The following is a 15,655-nucleotide window of genomic DNA, read 5'->3' as shown; positions in this document are numbered from 1 at the left end:
AATGGTACCAGGAAGTCCCTTGCATATCCAGTTAAGTTCAGAACAAACCACAGTCATGTGGGCCAATATGACATGACACCAGAAAAGGAGATGTTGATTCTCTCTATTGGTGCCTCTACGGGCACAAACATATCCGCTATGTCTAGTGATCCGGGGTTAGGACAATGGCAACAGCACCAACTCAATGATCAATCCTCAACATCCCATACCCACCTCCCGACGGTCTTCTCGAACCAGATTTAAAACTAGCTTATCATCGCGCGCTACTCCAACACCATCCAGACAAAGCTAGGACCCTGCCAACCAGTACCACTCCCCAAGCCAACGGGACCAGCAACTGTACAAATTCTGATTGGCAGTACATAAACCATAGAGAGGCGATACTAGCATCCAGTGTAGCCACTAATGTTTCGGCGTCAGCCAGCACAGAAAAGCCCCTGCACCCGTTACCACTACTACCCAATGCTCCGCTACTCAGATACACAGTCGACCAAATAACTACGGCGTACAAAGTGCTCTCGGACCCAACCTCACGGGCTGAATATGACTGCTCCCTCCGTCTGTTAGGGATAAATAGCAGCAGCTATGGTAATGGGCATGGAGATGGCGATGGTATACTGTTTAGAACAGGCATGGAGGTTTTCGATCTAGACGATATGCATCTTATGGGGAGTGGCATTATCGGTTCTGACCCTGGCACCAGCTTCGACGACAAGAGCGGTGGGATATGGTACCATCCTTGCCGGTGTGGGGAGGAGAGGGGCTTCCTGGTGTTGGAAGAGGATCTTGAGAGGGAAGCGGAGAGGGGGGAGGTACTTGTCGGGTGTCGTGGCTGCAGTTTGTGGGCTAAAGTTGTGTTTGCTGTTGATGAGGGCGACGATGGCGACGAGGGCGACGAGGGCGGCGGGGGCGAGATGGAAAATAAGCAGATACCATGAAGGAAATTGGCAATTCAGGACTGATGGAATATGAGGGAATCTACAAACCCCCGTATTCTCTGGCTTTGGCACAATGTCTACACCTTTCACCTAGAAGGACGTGCTTTTCATCGGCTTACAACAGAACTCCACCTATAACACGTACTACGCCATCTAACGGCGCACTGCAGCATGGGGTGGCTTGCTGAGGTCAATTTGTGGAGGAAGTTATGGCCATCGTCAGTGGCACATTGAGGAAATTCGTGATGCAACGCATTGCAAGCCACTCGACCCTCCTCAGGTGACAGAGAGCCATATGCTGATACATAAATCACTCCTTCAGGTATGTTCGCTCCTGGCAATTCAGACGTATCTACCCTGTGTATGGTATATCCTCTCCCCTGGCACCAGCCCTCACCCCTCTTTAATCGATCAGACTTCGAGTGTACATACAAGGTCATTGTAGATAACGCCTCCGCTAAGTACACCCGGAGTGAAACTAGATTTGAGATGAATTATATGGGCGTTTCCCTATGATATGTAGGCGAAGAATTTTATTTATACTCAACGACAAAGACACCTCACCCCTGCCTTTTGGATATATTGCGAACAGTAGATGGGCACATATACTGGTTCGTTTTGTTGTCCTTGCTTCTTAAGAATACTAATACTTCACTATCACAAGTTCAAGTAAAACCAAGAAGGGTTATGAATACATCCTGTTACATACTCGTATGGTTTGCAGTTGTTGGTCGTTTGCCTCATTGAAACTTAGGTGGAGAACGCGCTTTCCCAAATACGAAGGCAACAACTTCGAACAACTTCATCCTCTCATCTACAAGTACAAAACTCATCACTACTCGATCTTCTAACCCATCAACTCCCATTCCCCATCGCCCAAAATGCCGAAGATCGTTCACATATCATCGCAAACCCAATTAGCGGAACTTCTCTCGTCGTCCTCCATTGTCGTGGTAGATTGTAGGTTATACGCGCTCCAATCACAACCCCTCCATACCCCTCCCTTAACTGTGCTCCCCCACAAGCCGTCAGCGCTTCTGGATTGCTATAGCACCAGTCGAGCACGAATGAGAAAATCAACTTGTATCACAGTACTAACATTGGCCTTTTCTATTTCATCGACAGTCTATGCAGACTGGTGCGGACCATGCAAAGTGATCGCACCGATTTTCGAGTCACTGTCAAACAAGTTTTCCAGCCCGACGAAGATATCCTTTGCTAAGGTCGATGTCGACTCGAATCAGGAATTAGCAGCCTCCTATGGAGTTAGTGCGTAAGTTACAACAATGGCGACCTCCTTCTGTCCTTTCATCTATCTATTGCTGTTCTCTTGTGTTGGCTCTTGCACACTGTCTACTTTACTACCTTCACTTGCCATCCTCATTACCAACGACTCTGATCGCGAGAGATTGACAGCTAACTCGCATATTTACGATTGCCTTCTAGCATGCCCACGTTCCTAATCTTCAATAATGGCGCCGTTGCCCATTCAATCCGCGGCGCAAACCCGCAACTGCTCACATCCAAAATCGAAGAATTCGCCAGGAGTGTTGGATCTAATGGTGACGGCGCAGCCGGTACTGCAGGCGAGGCTAGCGGCAACGGCTCACGTTGGTTAGGCGGAAGTGTTCCGAAGGGTTATTCAGATGTCTCTGGCGAGGTTGAAATCAAAGACATAGATCTTCTCAACTACGACAACCAGGTCGGATCCGCAAGATCGCTATTCGCAGCAGAAAAGCCCTCTGGTTTCTCTAGTGCCGAGAGTAGTGGGAATGGCAAAGATAAGGCCTCCGCTACACCGGACTGGGTGGAGAGTGATACGGACGAACAGCTGATGCTATTTTTGCCCTTCCAGTCGTCTATTAAGCTTCATTCATTACAGATAACTTCTCTCGCACCTCGCGAAAGTGATGATGACGTGCCAATGCGGCCCAAGACTTTGAAGTTGTATGCAAATCGTGCGCATATCATTGGCTTTGAAGACGCCGATGAAGACAGTCCGACGCAAGAGATAGAGTTGTTGCCACAAGATTGGGATGAGGAGACGAAAACGGCAACTGTCGAGCTGCGATTTGTCAAGTTCCAACGCATAATGTCGCTTGTGGTATACTTCGTAGACGGAGATGGGGATCGTGAGAGGATCCGAGTGGATAGGCTGAGGCTATTTGGTGAAGCTGGGGAGAAGAGGGAGCTGGGCAAGCTGGAAAAAATTGGGGATGAACCGGGCGAGTAAACTGGAGAAATGCTTTTGTGGTTTATATACAAGCAAGATGGATGTCGTGAAAGATATCGGGTTTACTTCGTCCTGTATGAAAATAATTGTTCATCAAGCATTTATGTTTTATCTTCGAAAAGCCTTGCGGGAATGGAAATTATTAGGCCACAAGGGCAAAAGAGCTCGATCACCACCAGCGCCGTGGTGGTATAGAGGGGTACGAATCACCCAATCCAATCTCCCAACAGAAATGAGACACGAATGGGATCAAAAGGCTACTTTCCTTCTATGAATCATCATCAATCATGCTCTCAAATACCACTACTTGTGTAAACGGCTCTGGTAAAGCATGCCTTGAGGTTTGGCTTTCACTCTTCCAAACGCCGCATCACAGGAAATTCCGGCACAGTATGACTACTGGAAAGCAGACTTTTAAAAACAGAAAGATTTGTTCGATCCCAAACCAAATGGCCATTCCCTCAATGAGAAAGAGAATACAAAACAGCCAGTAAAGTAAGAACCGAAGTGCAATTTTCATTATTCTGTGACGCAGCCGACACCTAAGGATTTTTTGACTCAATCAAACATCACGAATAAAAAGCCCGACGGCTTTTTGATGTCTAGGCAACACGGGTTAAAGGCTGCGTCGCCGCACGAAGAGAGAAGAAAAGAAGGAAAGGATAACAAAAGAGTGGCAGGGAAGGAATTTTTATATCGGAAACCGGGATGTAGTTTTTCCGAGAGACTACTTTTTAGCGAGTTCTCATAAAATAAAAGTAAAATAAATATCAAGTCGATGTCGACAAATACACAAGGCCAATGAATCCATGTGCACCCTCGGGTTCTCGATATCGCCTCTTTCGCTCTTTCAATAGTTTCGACATGTTTCTTTCCCCTTGCTTGGGAAAGAGGAGTTCCATAAAATCATCTGTACACCGCAACCAAGCCCATGACGTAGCTGCGTTCAAGCGAACGGAAAGAAAAATCCACAACTATTTTCGCTCCCTTTTTTTTTTTTTTTTTTCCTTCCTTTCTCTTCTTTTTTTACACTATGGTGGTCAATGATGAGTGATATGTGGCCATGGTCGTGTATCTCAATACATATATAGGAAGAGGATGAATTGCTCTCTTTTGAGAGCTTGATATCGACTGACAACACTCTGAGGCCTGATTTGGTTTTATTCCAACCAACTCGATCGGATCGATATTTTTTTCCACTACTACCTATCTCTGTTTTTTTGGTTTCGAACCATCAGAATGCTTTTTTATTCCCTTGACTTTAAATTTTAATTCACAAAGTTTCTGTGCATCATTTTACATCTGGTTTGATAACCAAATATTCACGCTGAAGCCCTCGAGGCCTCAAATCATACTTTTGACCCTAACTAACGCATGAGAACAACAACCACGGTCCTGGATAGCTCGTCTTCTAACGGACCTACGTCCTCCCTGGATATCTGGCCGTATTGATGATAGTAGTAGTCCTCTACTCTCATCATCTAGGGTGGAGGACACAGACTGATGGAACCACATTGGCATGTTGAATCATGAATAAAGTTGAGCGTGTGCAGGTGGTTTTTTTGCTATGCGTGCGTAGGAAAATCTATCTTTGATTCCTATGATTCCCCCGAATTTTCTACTATTCTAATCGTTAGAAATACACAAATCGCGGACAGGAGGATCCTCTATCAGCATCCCTTCTGGCTGCTGATGCCGTGACTCCGGGTCCTGCAACATAGAGTATTCTTCTAGCTGGCCACCGAAAGGAATGAGAGCCTTTCTCCCCCCCGGGTTGGTTGCAAACCTAAGATATATTTTTACCAGACAGGGTCTCTCTTGTGGACAAACACTTTGCTTCTCCACCCTCGAGGCCTTGTTACTATGTACTATGTCTTCTAGGGATGGTGTAGTTGCTTTGGCAACGAAAACAACTCCATAGTGCCTGGAACTCCCAGATGGCAGTATGAAACCATCATTCATGGACTGCCAGCAAGTAGGGTTGTTCAAGAATAGAATGTGATGCTCTCTCTACACTACCTACATATTTCTCCTGCCATTGAGTTGTGCAGACAGTTTACTTAAACCCATACGTCCATACCTCGTTAACATGATGGCCTCCTTGGATAGGTGGTGTCTTACCTTGCCCGCGCCTGGAGGAAACAGTGGATGTCCATACCCTGGATAATGTTTTCTATCTGACAAGGGAGAATAATCTGCAAAACTTGAGACTCTGTCTATCCTTTTTTTTTTTTCTTTTTTCTTTTTCTTTTTTTGCGTGGAAAATGCTTTCGTTGTTGATCAGAAGAGTTTCCTCGCTTCACTCCCAAAGGGGGAATGTCCAAAAAGTTACTAGGAGAAGAAAAATCCCTTCTTTTGAAAAAAACAACTTGGGTTCTGGGTGGAGCTCCGCCGCATTGATCACCATATCCAATTCGTTTCCAAGGACTACTGTGGCGTCTGTTGGGCCAAATATGGAGAAGCCGTGGGAACAGTGCAGGTAGTCCTTTGTATTTCCCTGTTTAGATCATATATCGATTATTAAATATTTGTTATTTTCTGGTGGGTGCTATCAAGAGTCACCCGAAATCGGACCTGCTGAATGTCCGTTCCAATCTCCTGACAAATAGCAAATTTTGAGAGAAATTCAGTCCCTCGCTGCAGTTTCTTGATTACCCTCCACTATACGCCCTACCACTGAATTGCAGTGAGATGATTCCCATTGTTGCATCATGTAGTGGAGAATGGGACAACAGCGCTGCCTTAAAAAGGACCGCATCATCCATCGCATAACTCCTTGCTCTTCGTTGCTCTCAAAGGATATCTATCCTTCTCCATTACTTTGAATTGCTTCGACGAATTTTTGAAAGATACTGGTCATTTCTACCCTTCGATCCCCAAGCACACGGTTTACAGCACATTACGATGGAATTTTTCTTCACATATTCAAGATCAACTTCTACACTTCAATATGAAAACCAGTCCAAAATCTAAGCGCTTTGTTCGATGGATCCACATCAAGCCCAGGGGCGACACCTCACCCCTTCTGCCTGGGAAACTGGAACTGTTTCCTAGGGCTATCATCCAGAAATTTTGATGGATTTTGAATAAAGAATGTTTATCCGGCTGAGGACCGTGTCATTTGTCATCGGCAAGCTCACCCTTGTCGGTTAAAAAAGAAAGCTTACGAAATTGTAAGTAAATGGGGGAGGGGGGGGGGGAGAGAGATGAGTTGACACAAAGGGAATCTGTTCGCTCCCTTGCAAAAGCTGGCTGTAAGTTAATCTTGCGGCATAGCACTCAATATCCAATAGTTTGTGAGCGGATCAAGCAGAATCTGCTGCACCATGCGGTAACTGCAGTAGCGCGAAGGAGATAATTTCAGTGAGTGTGCATGTTGGTTTACGACATTACACCACGAAGATGAGGACAGAATCATTCGCCATGTCCAGTTGGAGGAACTGAGAAGAAAAGCGATAAGTGAAGAGTCGAGGAAACCTACAGAGGGCTATCTAGTTGTACTGTACCTCCAAACTAGGCAGCGAAACTACGAAGTTCAATGGTCAGTTATCTTTATGGGAAAACCTTTAATCTTCACTATTATGGAAGGGATAATATTATGGGGTTAACAACAGGGCATTATTCAGGAATCGTGAATCACGGCTCTGAGACTACTGTCGATGTGGTTCCTTGAACAGCATGAAGGAAGGAAATCAAACGAAGCTCTTTGGAGCCGTTTAAAATATTCACTCGTATTGTTCGCCAGCCTTTTATATTGAACGATGGATGGATTCGAACCCTCTGTTCTGGAGAACTGCAATTGGGAATACCTCAAAACGGCCTCGTTGTCATCGTTCCTGTTATCTCACGTCCATGTAAGCCAAATATCTTGGGGCGGAGATGAGGGGCGATGAACTATCGTTGATGGATCCCTTTGAGGGGTTTGCGGGGAACATAATTCCACAATCGAGATATGAACAGCAAAAGAGTGGGCTAGTGTTCAGTACAGTGGAGGCTAATGAGATAGGCTGGAGTCTCTTTGGATGGGCCGACTGAGCGCCCATTCTTGTGGAGAGTCATCGCTTGTCCAATATGGGTCTAGGACTCTTTCGTGGGCAGAAAACGTGGTGTTTTTTGGTGATCGTGGGGACATGATTATTTCCTGCATATTCTAATTTCTTTCGAAGGACTACTCTCAAAGAATCCGTCAGAAGAATCGAGGCTAATATGGCCCTTTGTCCCGCCTCGCTCATCGCCTTCTTTTAGCAATGGCCCATCATCCAGTGTTGCCAGTCAGTGCCTATCTTCAATCCAAACCAAGACCTGTCTTTCAAAAACCGCACCTGGAGCCACAGCACTAGAGGGAAAACTAAAATATTCGGTACATGCAGAACTAATTGCCTACCAACTGGGATTGTGTTGTATTTTCTTCTATTGGATACAAGCCGCAATTGCTCGCTTGCGCTCACTATCCAGCTTGAAAACTCACTGTTTAATCCCTCAAATGAACATAATAAAATATATATATTTATTTATCTGATAATACTGATTTATTAGATGATTATCTGACTGTCTATTGATCTATTTATCTACTCATCTGCTTGAATGAATGATATCTATCAATGATATATATTGATGATAGTTAGCAATGACAGCTAGCAATGATATATAGCAATGATATGTAGCAATAGCAATGATAGCTGCCGATGATATAGCTAGTAATGATAGCTAGTGATGATATAGCAATAGCGATGATATATAGCAATGATAGCTAGCGATGATATGTAGCAATGATATATAGTGATGATGTATAGCGATGATAGCTTGTACTGATCACAGAGCTGGCTGGATGGATTTGATGAATATTCCTTCGATGAACATATGGTCATGGTTATTTCCTCAAAAGTTGTGTGTTTCGACCTGCCGAAAATTATTGTTGACGGTCCAATGGCAGTAGACTGTTGACTAACTATTCACTTGTCAAAAAGCTTAATAATAGTCAGGTACCCAACCCAAAAAGGTGAGATAATTAACGGCGAACAGTGGACTAAAAAAAGACTGTTGAACTTTATCAAGAATTCATGGTCATGCTCACTGACACCGACCTTCCCCGGACCGTTTAATTCTCCCACTTCCCAAGGAGTGAGGATTCGGATAGAAATTAAATCCTGATAAAAAATAAACAAGTTCATGCTCCTGCAATTTGCAGGGGATTATTCCCACATGGGTGGTGGGTGGATGCTGAGGGGGCCAAAAAAAAAAAAAAAAAAAAAAAAAAAAAATAGACCAACAGAAAAATCCTTGCTTCCGCAGCAAAAGGAAGGAAAGAGCAACTGTTCGGAGGAACCATCTGAGCTCGGCTTCTTCAACATACGCCCAAGCGATCGGCAAATGCTGTATGCACGATGCCACTTTTGCTCCAGTGTTTTCCACTAGTCGGAAGACATGAATGAACTCAAAAACGCCGACTGGCCTGATGGAATAAAGTCAAGTTTTGAGCCAATAGATGGAGCCTGGCGACATGGAAAAGAAAATGACAACGGACTGTTCCTCCATGCTGGTATGTTTCATGTTCGCTGGGGCGGCTGAACTCCTTCGGCACAACTAGGGAAGGCGAACGGCTTGGTGCTGAAAAGTGGATCTGAGGGCCAAGGCATTCGCCAAAATTCCCCAGATGTCGAGGTGCAGTAGCGTTGGCATGGATTGCGACTTGGCCTACCAGTCAACACCAACCATTTCCCCAAGGCATGTTGGTTGTCGGTGCGAAGAGAAGGAGCCCTGGTTCGGCAAAATGGCAAGGATAACTTCAGAGAGCAAGGCAATCGACAAATACAATGTTGGCATGAAGATGAAACTTTTCTGTCTTCGTTCAATGGGATAAATAATGCAGACACACTCTCACTTATCATCTGTCATCATCGTTGAACCATTTGAGCGATGAACTAGCAGCCACACGGACAGCCTCCTTTGTTAGAGTTAGAAATCATCAGAGCTTGATGAATAAAATATATTGTTTCCTCTCATTATCTGCATGCAATGAGGAGAAGCGAGGACGTTTGAAAAATATTCGACCAATGCATATGCCCTAAAACAGGCAGGATTAGTTTTGGCGGTGTGCTTGTGCGAGACTGTCGTTCCTCGAACATCTAGCCCCTTGATCATATAGCCTACGGCTGTGCTTTTGAAATGATACTTGGCTCTGACGGAAGACGTCTCTCATTGCAATCCCATTCAATTTTGCGGAAAGAGATGCCTCTCTCTGCACTTATCACATTCCTACATCATCCCCTTGCATGAAAGCACAGGGATGAAACAACGATCGAGAGTGTGCAGTACATTTATGCATAGGCTGGCCGTACACTATCCCACCTGTGCAATATTTCCATCTCTCGCCATTCGATGATGTCGATGATGCGGCATATTTTCGTCAACAATAGGTATGCTGGAGAGATAGGGAGAATCCGAAGGCAAAAAATGATCGAGATCTTTTGTCCAACCTCATATACCCGAAAACTCGGCTGCAAGGGCTGCGAAACGTTTTGTTATCGCTTTGATCAATGCTGGAATCTAGGTATCAAGCAGGGCAAGGAATGCAGTGGGACATTGGCACACAGAACAGGCCAGCCGAAATGCACTCGCTCTGCCCCTCCTGGCTTGAAACTTGCATTTAAACACATATCCCGCATATATGAGGGGCAGTTTTCTTTCTCTCACATAGACCCATCTAGGTCAGGGCCAAAAAATGACTGGGGCGTTGCACAACCGTTTTTCCGCTTTCCCGTCTTTGTCCTTCTTATCGGGACGGGGAGCCAGACACTCCAGCGCGCGACGAGATACATACAGAAAACCTGTCATTGCTTGAGGTCCCATGTGTGTGTGTGTCTGGGTTTAACATGGGCTTTTGGTTTGGTTTCTGATCAATCCATTCTCCTAGAGAGGAAACTGACTGAGGAAAATGGTGGCTTTGGTGCATGGAGTGGTGAGAATAAGCGATTCAAAGGATATACGTGTTTCTTATCAGTGCGATATATGGACCCTAAAATTACCTGGATAAATTCAATTTTATTCCAACTACAGTGCTTGCCCACACTTTTCTACCCAATCTACAGAATAACCCTGAGATAGCTTGGTGGGCGATCATTTATATCATAACTGTGGAAACAGGTCGTAAAACCACAGGCAAACCAGTTGGAATCGACTATATTGTTGAATTCTAATATGGACCTTCCATATGTTCCCTTCCTCTTTCGTCCATTTTCTACATTTTGACTGCTCTATTTAATTTAATCTACAATATCTAGATAATGGAACAATTCTGTCTGCTTATTTTCAATACACTATTTCATTTTTCCCAGCGCCGTCAGAAAAATATTTCCAGCCTGGGATAATTACAGATCATAATGAGAACAACCAGCACTTTTGGCCCAAACAAAATCCATGTTATCACACATCAATCACCCATGGACCATGCATACTTCTTTTCCAAGGAAATTATTCCATTGGATGCAGCTTCAAGAAGTGCATTCAACCACCTTGATTTTGTGGCTTTTGGATTTTGATTCTTTGTCGCTGCTGAGTGAAGAGAAAAACCATGGATCACAGCAGAGGCTCATTATAAGTGATCCCCCCAAAATAAAGAGAGACAGAGAGGGAGAGAGAGAAAGAGAGAAAAAAAAAAAAAAAAAAAAGAGGCGCCTTGTTTCAAATCTTTGATTCCCAATGAACTGGGAAATGGTTCCTGTCGATCTTTTTATTTTCTTCTTTTCTATGCGTCCTTGCCATTCATACTCCGTAGATATGGTAGAGAAGTAAGAAATGGAGGTATCGAGTGCGAAAGCTGTGCACTCATGTATGTAGGTAGCCAGCGGTGCTTCCTTCCAACATGCAATTGTATGTACAGTACACTCCATGGCTACTATTCTGAAAAATGTGACATATCATGTGCGTGGCTATTTCAAAAGAAAGTTACGATGACGGCATAGATGTTCTTATCGATTGGTTATCTCTTTCTTGGTGCAAATCTGACATGTTTATAGCATCCATCCACGCGTGCAACAAAAGCTCAACCTACAGAAGATAAAAGGATACGGCGGGAGGACAAACTCCATAGGGAGACGGCAGTATGTATGTTGCACTACGCATGTTGCCTATGAGATATCTACATGGTAAGATCCGGGTGTCCTCGCACTCGTGAAACAGAATAGTTAGAAAAATAGCAATTGGTGATGGGCCTAATAATGGTGACAGTGTGTGTGTGTATGTAATAATAGGTGGGATAGATATACCGGAGAAAGGAGTCACAAGATCTTGCAACGTAATTGAATGTTCCATGTCCACGATTTATGGTGCCAGGAGGTGTTCCATCAGTTCTCTGGCTGGCCTTGATGGCCTTGAGATGCGCGCTGCGTATGGATTGTTCCTGGTAGAGCATGGTATGAGGTTGCAAATCTGACTGACAATAGGAAGAAGAGCGAAAGGTAGAAGATTCGACTATCCTTCCAGAGCCAGGATATTGAAATGAAGACGGTCTTAGAAATGGTTCACGTTAAATTAACCGGGATCGAGATCTTAAAACCCTCAATTAATATAACTACATGTATAAACCTACCTGGAAAGTGCACACCCTCTCTCACTCGAACTTATTGCACCGCTGGTGGTAAATTCGGCACAATGTGACTCTGATCTCGATTCTGGTTTGTCAATTTGTAACGTTTTCCAATAATGCAAATTGTGTTTCATTGCGATATATCCATTTATTTATTGGTGAGTGGCCCTTGCTTGTCTTTTTCCCTTCTTAAAAAATAGTGCTCAGGCAGTCGTTCCACCACAAATCATTGAAGGCATAAATCCTTAGAAAGTGTGAACAATATTCAATCTACAAGGTCTTTGTTGATTAGACTTGAACAGCAAAATAGAAAAGGGAAGAAGAAAGAGAACAACAATTTGGACGGGTCAATTCATCCTTCTAAGCTCACACAGAACGATTATATATATAAATCGTTAACTCATTCTCTATTCACATCGGGTCAATACATCACCTCCGCTGCGAAGGGACAAGCTGCTATTGGTCTCTGGGTAGTACATGTACCTTGCGGACGGGAAGGATTTTGAAAGTTAATTATCATCAGAAGAGAGAATCGGACGTTGAATACAAAAGCAAAAGAAATCTGTCGTTCTCATGAACAAGAAACAAAAAAGAAAAAGACAGACGTGCATTACTCGTCCTCGAATCAAACGAGGAGAGCTAGCCTGGATGGAGAGACAGAAGATGCCATAGGTTAGAAGCAGTGGAAAAAGCTCAAAAAGGCAAAAAGGACAGAGAAGAAAATGCAAGGTCCAGTTACGAGGCGCGCATGCAGGTTAAAAAAAAAAGTTATGATGCAGCCACTCTGATTGTGATAGAGTGATCGCTTTGCATATTTTGCTTGACTTTCCTGTCGTTCGACATTTTGTATAAATTTTATATTTTTAGAAAGATATATTCCATACATTTTGTGAGCGGGAAATGTTTTAGGGGTAGATTTATGAGCTAGGAAAATGGCGACGAGCGGACAGACAATTGTGATGTTTCCTTCTGCTTCCGCTTCTTCTTCTCCTAGTACTTCGTTCTTGATCTCTTGCTTTTTCTTGCCAGGAAAATAAAAATTCCCATTGAGTTTTGCGTGCTGATCCTGATTCCCGAATCAACCGTTTCAGGCACCAAGAAACGGAACAGAAACCCAAAAAGTTGAATGATCTCAAAGATACCATCCTGCACAATTCAGTTCGAAAAAGAAGGTTTTCAGGAACCCGCTAACCTAAAATATTCCTAGCGGGACCGTACCCCGGTTCATAATCTTTATCCATAGAAATGAATCCGGAACTACGAAATGTAAACCCCCCAGCGAGAACGCCGCTTTGCTCCACTGGAAACCCACGCTAGCAAGATAACAACGGTCCAGCATATGGTATTATTTCGGCAACCGCGAATAGCAATTATGACAGGGCACCAGTATCGGATAGAATGAAATCTTTTTCAGATGAACGACGGATCGATTAGCCATTGATTGTAGACCACTCGTACTGGATAACGAATTTTTCTTGAACTTCCACTGCTCTTTGAGAGTTTTCCGTATAATTTTTTATTTTTTATTGCTTTTTGACCTTGTTCGTTTTGCTTTTTCTGATATTTCCCTTTCTTCCCGCCTGGTTGGGCTAAACTCATATTTGGTCTAGCGGGCTTATGGAGTTGGATGATCGGTATGCGACAATCTTCTTTCCAATTCGTCACTTCTCAATTTTTTTTTTTTTTTTTTTTTTTTTTTTTTTCCCAGTTCTCTCTCTCTCCCTACCTCCCTCCCTCCCCCTTTCTTGTTGATGTAGGCAGATATTGTAACTACGCGTATAACTATACCCTGCTGTTTCGTTTTGTTCATCATTGCCCCAGAATGTGCGTGTCCGTATGAAATGCAGCACAATTGCAGTCCCCACGGCCCGGCATCATGCGTTGTCTGATTGGCGGTTTGGATTTTTGTGGTCTGATTGTAACCCAGAATCCTTGCGTAGCGGCTAGTTTAGAATGTTCGAGTAGCCAATCCTTCCCTGCGTTTCAACCTCCGCATTATTACCCAAAGTTTGCGCCAATCAAGCAATCCGTCAATGGGACCTCGAGGAAGCTGGGGTGCCACATAGGATTTCCCAGTCTCCCACTTGGCGTTGGCCGCTGGCCACTTGGGCAGGGGCCGCCACAGGTTCCATTTTGTTCCGTCGTCCCTTCTGGGTTTGCATAGTAACAGAGCGGGGCCGAAAGTTTAGAAACCCACCAATGATCATGGCCTGTAAGGCCCGTCTATTGATGACAAGCGGTCCTTGGCTGTTGTCTGACTGAATATCTGACTCTTCCCTCATCCTCGAGGACCCTGTGATTACAGGAATGGTAGCAGGAGGACAGGGACTATTTGTCAAATATGAAACCTGGCATACATTTCCAGAAGAAGATAACCCGATGTTTTGGATACATTCAGAAAGTGCCGTCAAAAAAAAAATAAAAAAAAAAAAAAAAATAAGGTCAGTTGTGCGTAGTGTAGCTCGTAATTATTGTCTCTTCTTCATTTTCTGGGACATTCTAGGCTATCATAGGCCATTTTAGATTTTGCTTTTTCTTTTCTTTTTTTTGTGATTTTGCTTTTCTTCTTTTTGAGTGAAAGTGAAAACATACCTGAAACCATAATGGAGGGAACCTGGGTGCAACCCAGCCCTGACACTACGACGCTCGAATTCCACGCTCTCACACTTTTGTCTGCAAGGTGAGAGATCAACCACTTAGGCACTTTGGATCACTGAGATCAGCAGAGGGATGGGATGGGGTCAGCAGCAAAAAAAGGTTCTTGGGGCTGCTGCGCCATCCTCCCGCCCCGGACAAGGGTGTTCGGTAGCGTCTCTGCTGAGTGGTGCAGCACTGGCCTGCGGGCTCAGAGGCTGGATGGCGACAACGATAATCATATGGATGGATGGGATGGACCTTGGACGGGCCTTGATGCGGTTCGCACACTTGCGCTTGGGTTTGCCGCTATGTTGGGCGGGTGCTTGTGCTGGGCTAGTTGCACAGCACCAGTATCTTGGTCTCACCACTCTTGGTGGCCAGCCCAAATGCACCACTCAGCGCAGTCTGTCCCTGTCTCGGTCCCCGTCGCTCGCCGGTTGGTGGGTGAGAGAGAGGAGCAAGAGCGAGAGTGTGTGGTCTGTGATCTGTGGAGTGGAGTGGTTGGATGGTCTGTGGTTTCTCTCCGCAGTTGCTTGTCCTCTCTCAGCACTCTTGATCTCTTCTCTGGTGCAGGCTGAATCTGACCCTCCGTTGTGTGCTCTGTGGTCAGCCTGGGATCCGTCCAATGCTGATTTCGCCATTGCATGGACGGGGGAGGCCAATAATTGCCCATCCATACGCAGGACTCCGTACCGTAGCCCGTCATCAATCGCTCTGCTGGCTCACGCTCTTTTTTTTCCCGCCGCCCACCCATCGCTCGGTCCTACTAAATATTGTTCTGCTGCTAATTAGTTCATTAATTAATCCATAAACTAATTAATTGTCTGTCTGTCTGGCTGTCTTCTTTCTTTTTTGCTTCTCCCTCCATTCTATCCCGCACCTTTCTCCCTCCTTCGTTGTTTGTGGCTATTCAGTCCGTCCCTTTTATTTCTTCCTCTATTCTTCTATTCTTTCTAATTCGTATCTTTATTATATCTTTTATACTTACTATTACTATTATTACTATATTTACTCTTCTATTTTTTTCTGATTGTGTTCGGCTTGACTGCTTTCTTGCTCGAGTACATTCCCAGTCCTTCCTTTGAACCCGTCATCCACGCCGCAGCAGTAGAAGCAGCAGCAGCAGACTACTACGTCTATCGACGCCTATAAACATTGATATCTGCAATACTTGCAGTCTTGTACTATGCCCTATCCGATAATCATATCACCCTCACGGTTCCTTTACCAAATTCCCAACGCGAACCGGACGGATACAAAACA

At 44.5% G+C, this 15,655-nt stretch overlaps 2 protein-coding genes across 2 annotated transcripts; both read left to right on the top strand.

Moving 5' to 3' along the window:
• Positions 1-72: 72 nt before the first annotated feature.
• HCAG_07097 (conserved hypothetical protein) lies at positions 73-938 on the top strand (the record flags this gene model as incomplete). Its single annotated transcript, XM_001537625.1, has 2 exons — positions 73-155; positions 374-938. 2 exons carry the CDS (start codon positions 73-75, stop codon positions 936-938), a joined length of 648 nt encoding a protein of 215 aa, XP_001537675.1.
• Positions 939-1,819: 881 nt separating this feature from the next.
• HCAG_07096 (conserved hypothetical protein) lies at positions 1,820-3,171 on the top strand (the record flags this gene model as incomplete). The annotated part of the gene is made up of 3 exons (XM_001537624.1): positions 1,820-1,898; positions 2,064-2,211; positions 2,385-3,171. The coding sequence occupies 3 exons, from the start codon at positions 1,820-1,822 to the stop codon at positions 3,169-3,171; spliced, it is 1,014 nt and encodes a 337-aa protein (XP_001537674.1).
• Between the last annotated feature and the right edge of the window lie 12,484 nt (positions 3,172-15,655).

The sequence above is a fragment of the Histoplasma capsulatum genome, genomic scaffold (assembly GCF_000149585.1).
Source record: "Histoplasma capsulatum NAm1 scaffold_8 genomic scaffold, whole genome shotgun sequence".
In the NCBI taxonomy this organism is placed as follows: Eukaryota; Fungi; Ascomycota; class Eurotiomycetes; order Onygenales; family Ajellomycetaceae; genus Histoplasma; species Histoplasma mississippiense.
The sequence above is the reverse complement of the archived record's forward strand: the minus strand, read 5'-3'. Positions and strand labels throughout refer to the sequence as shown.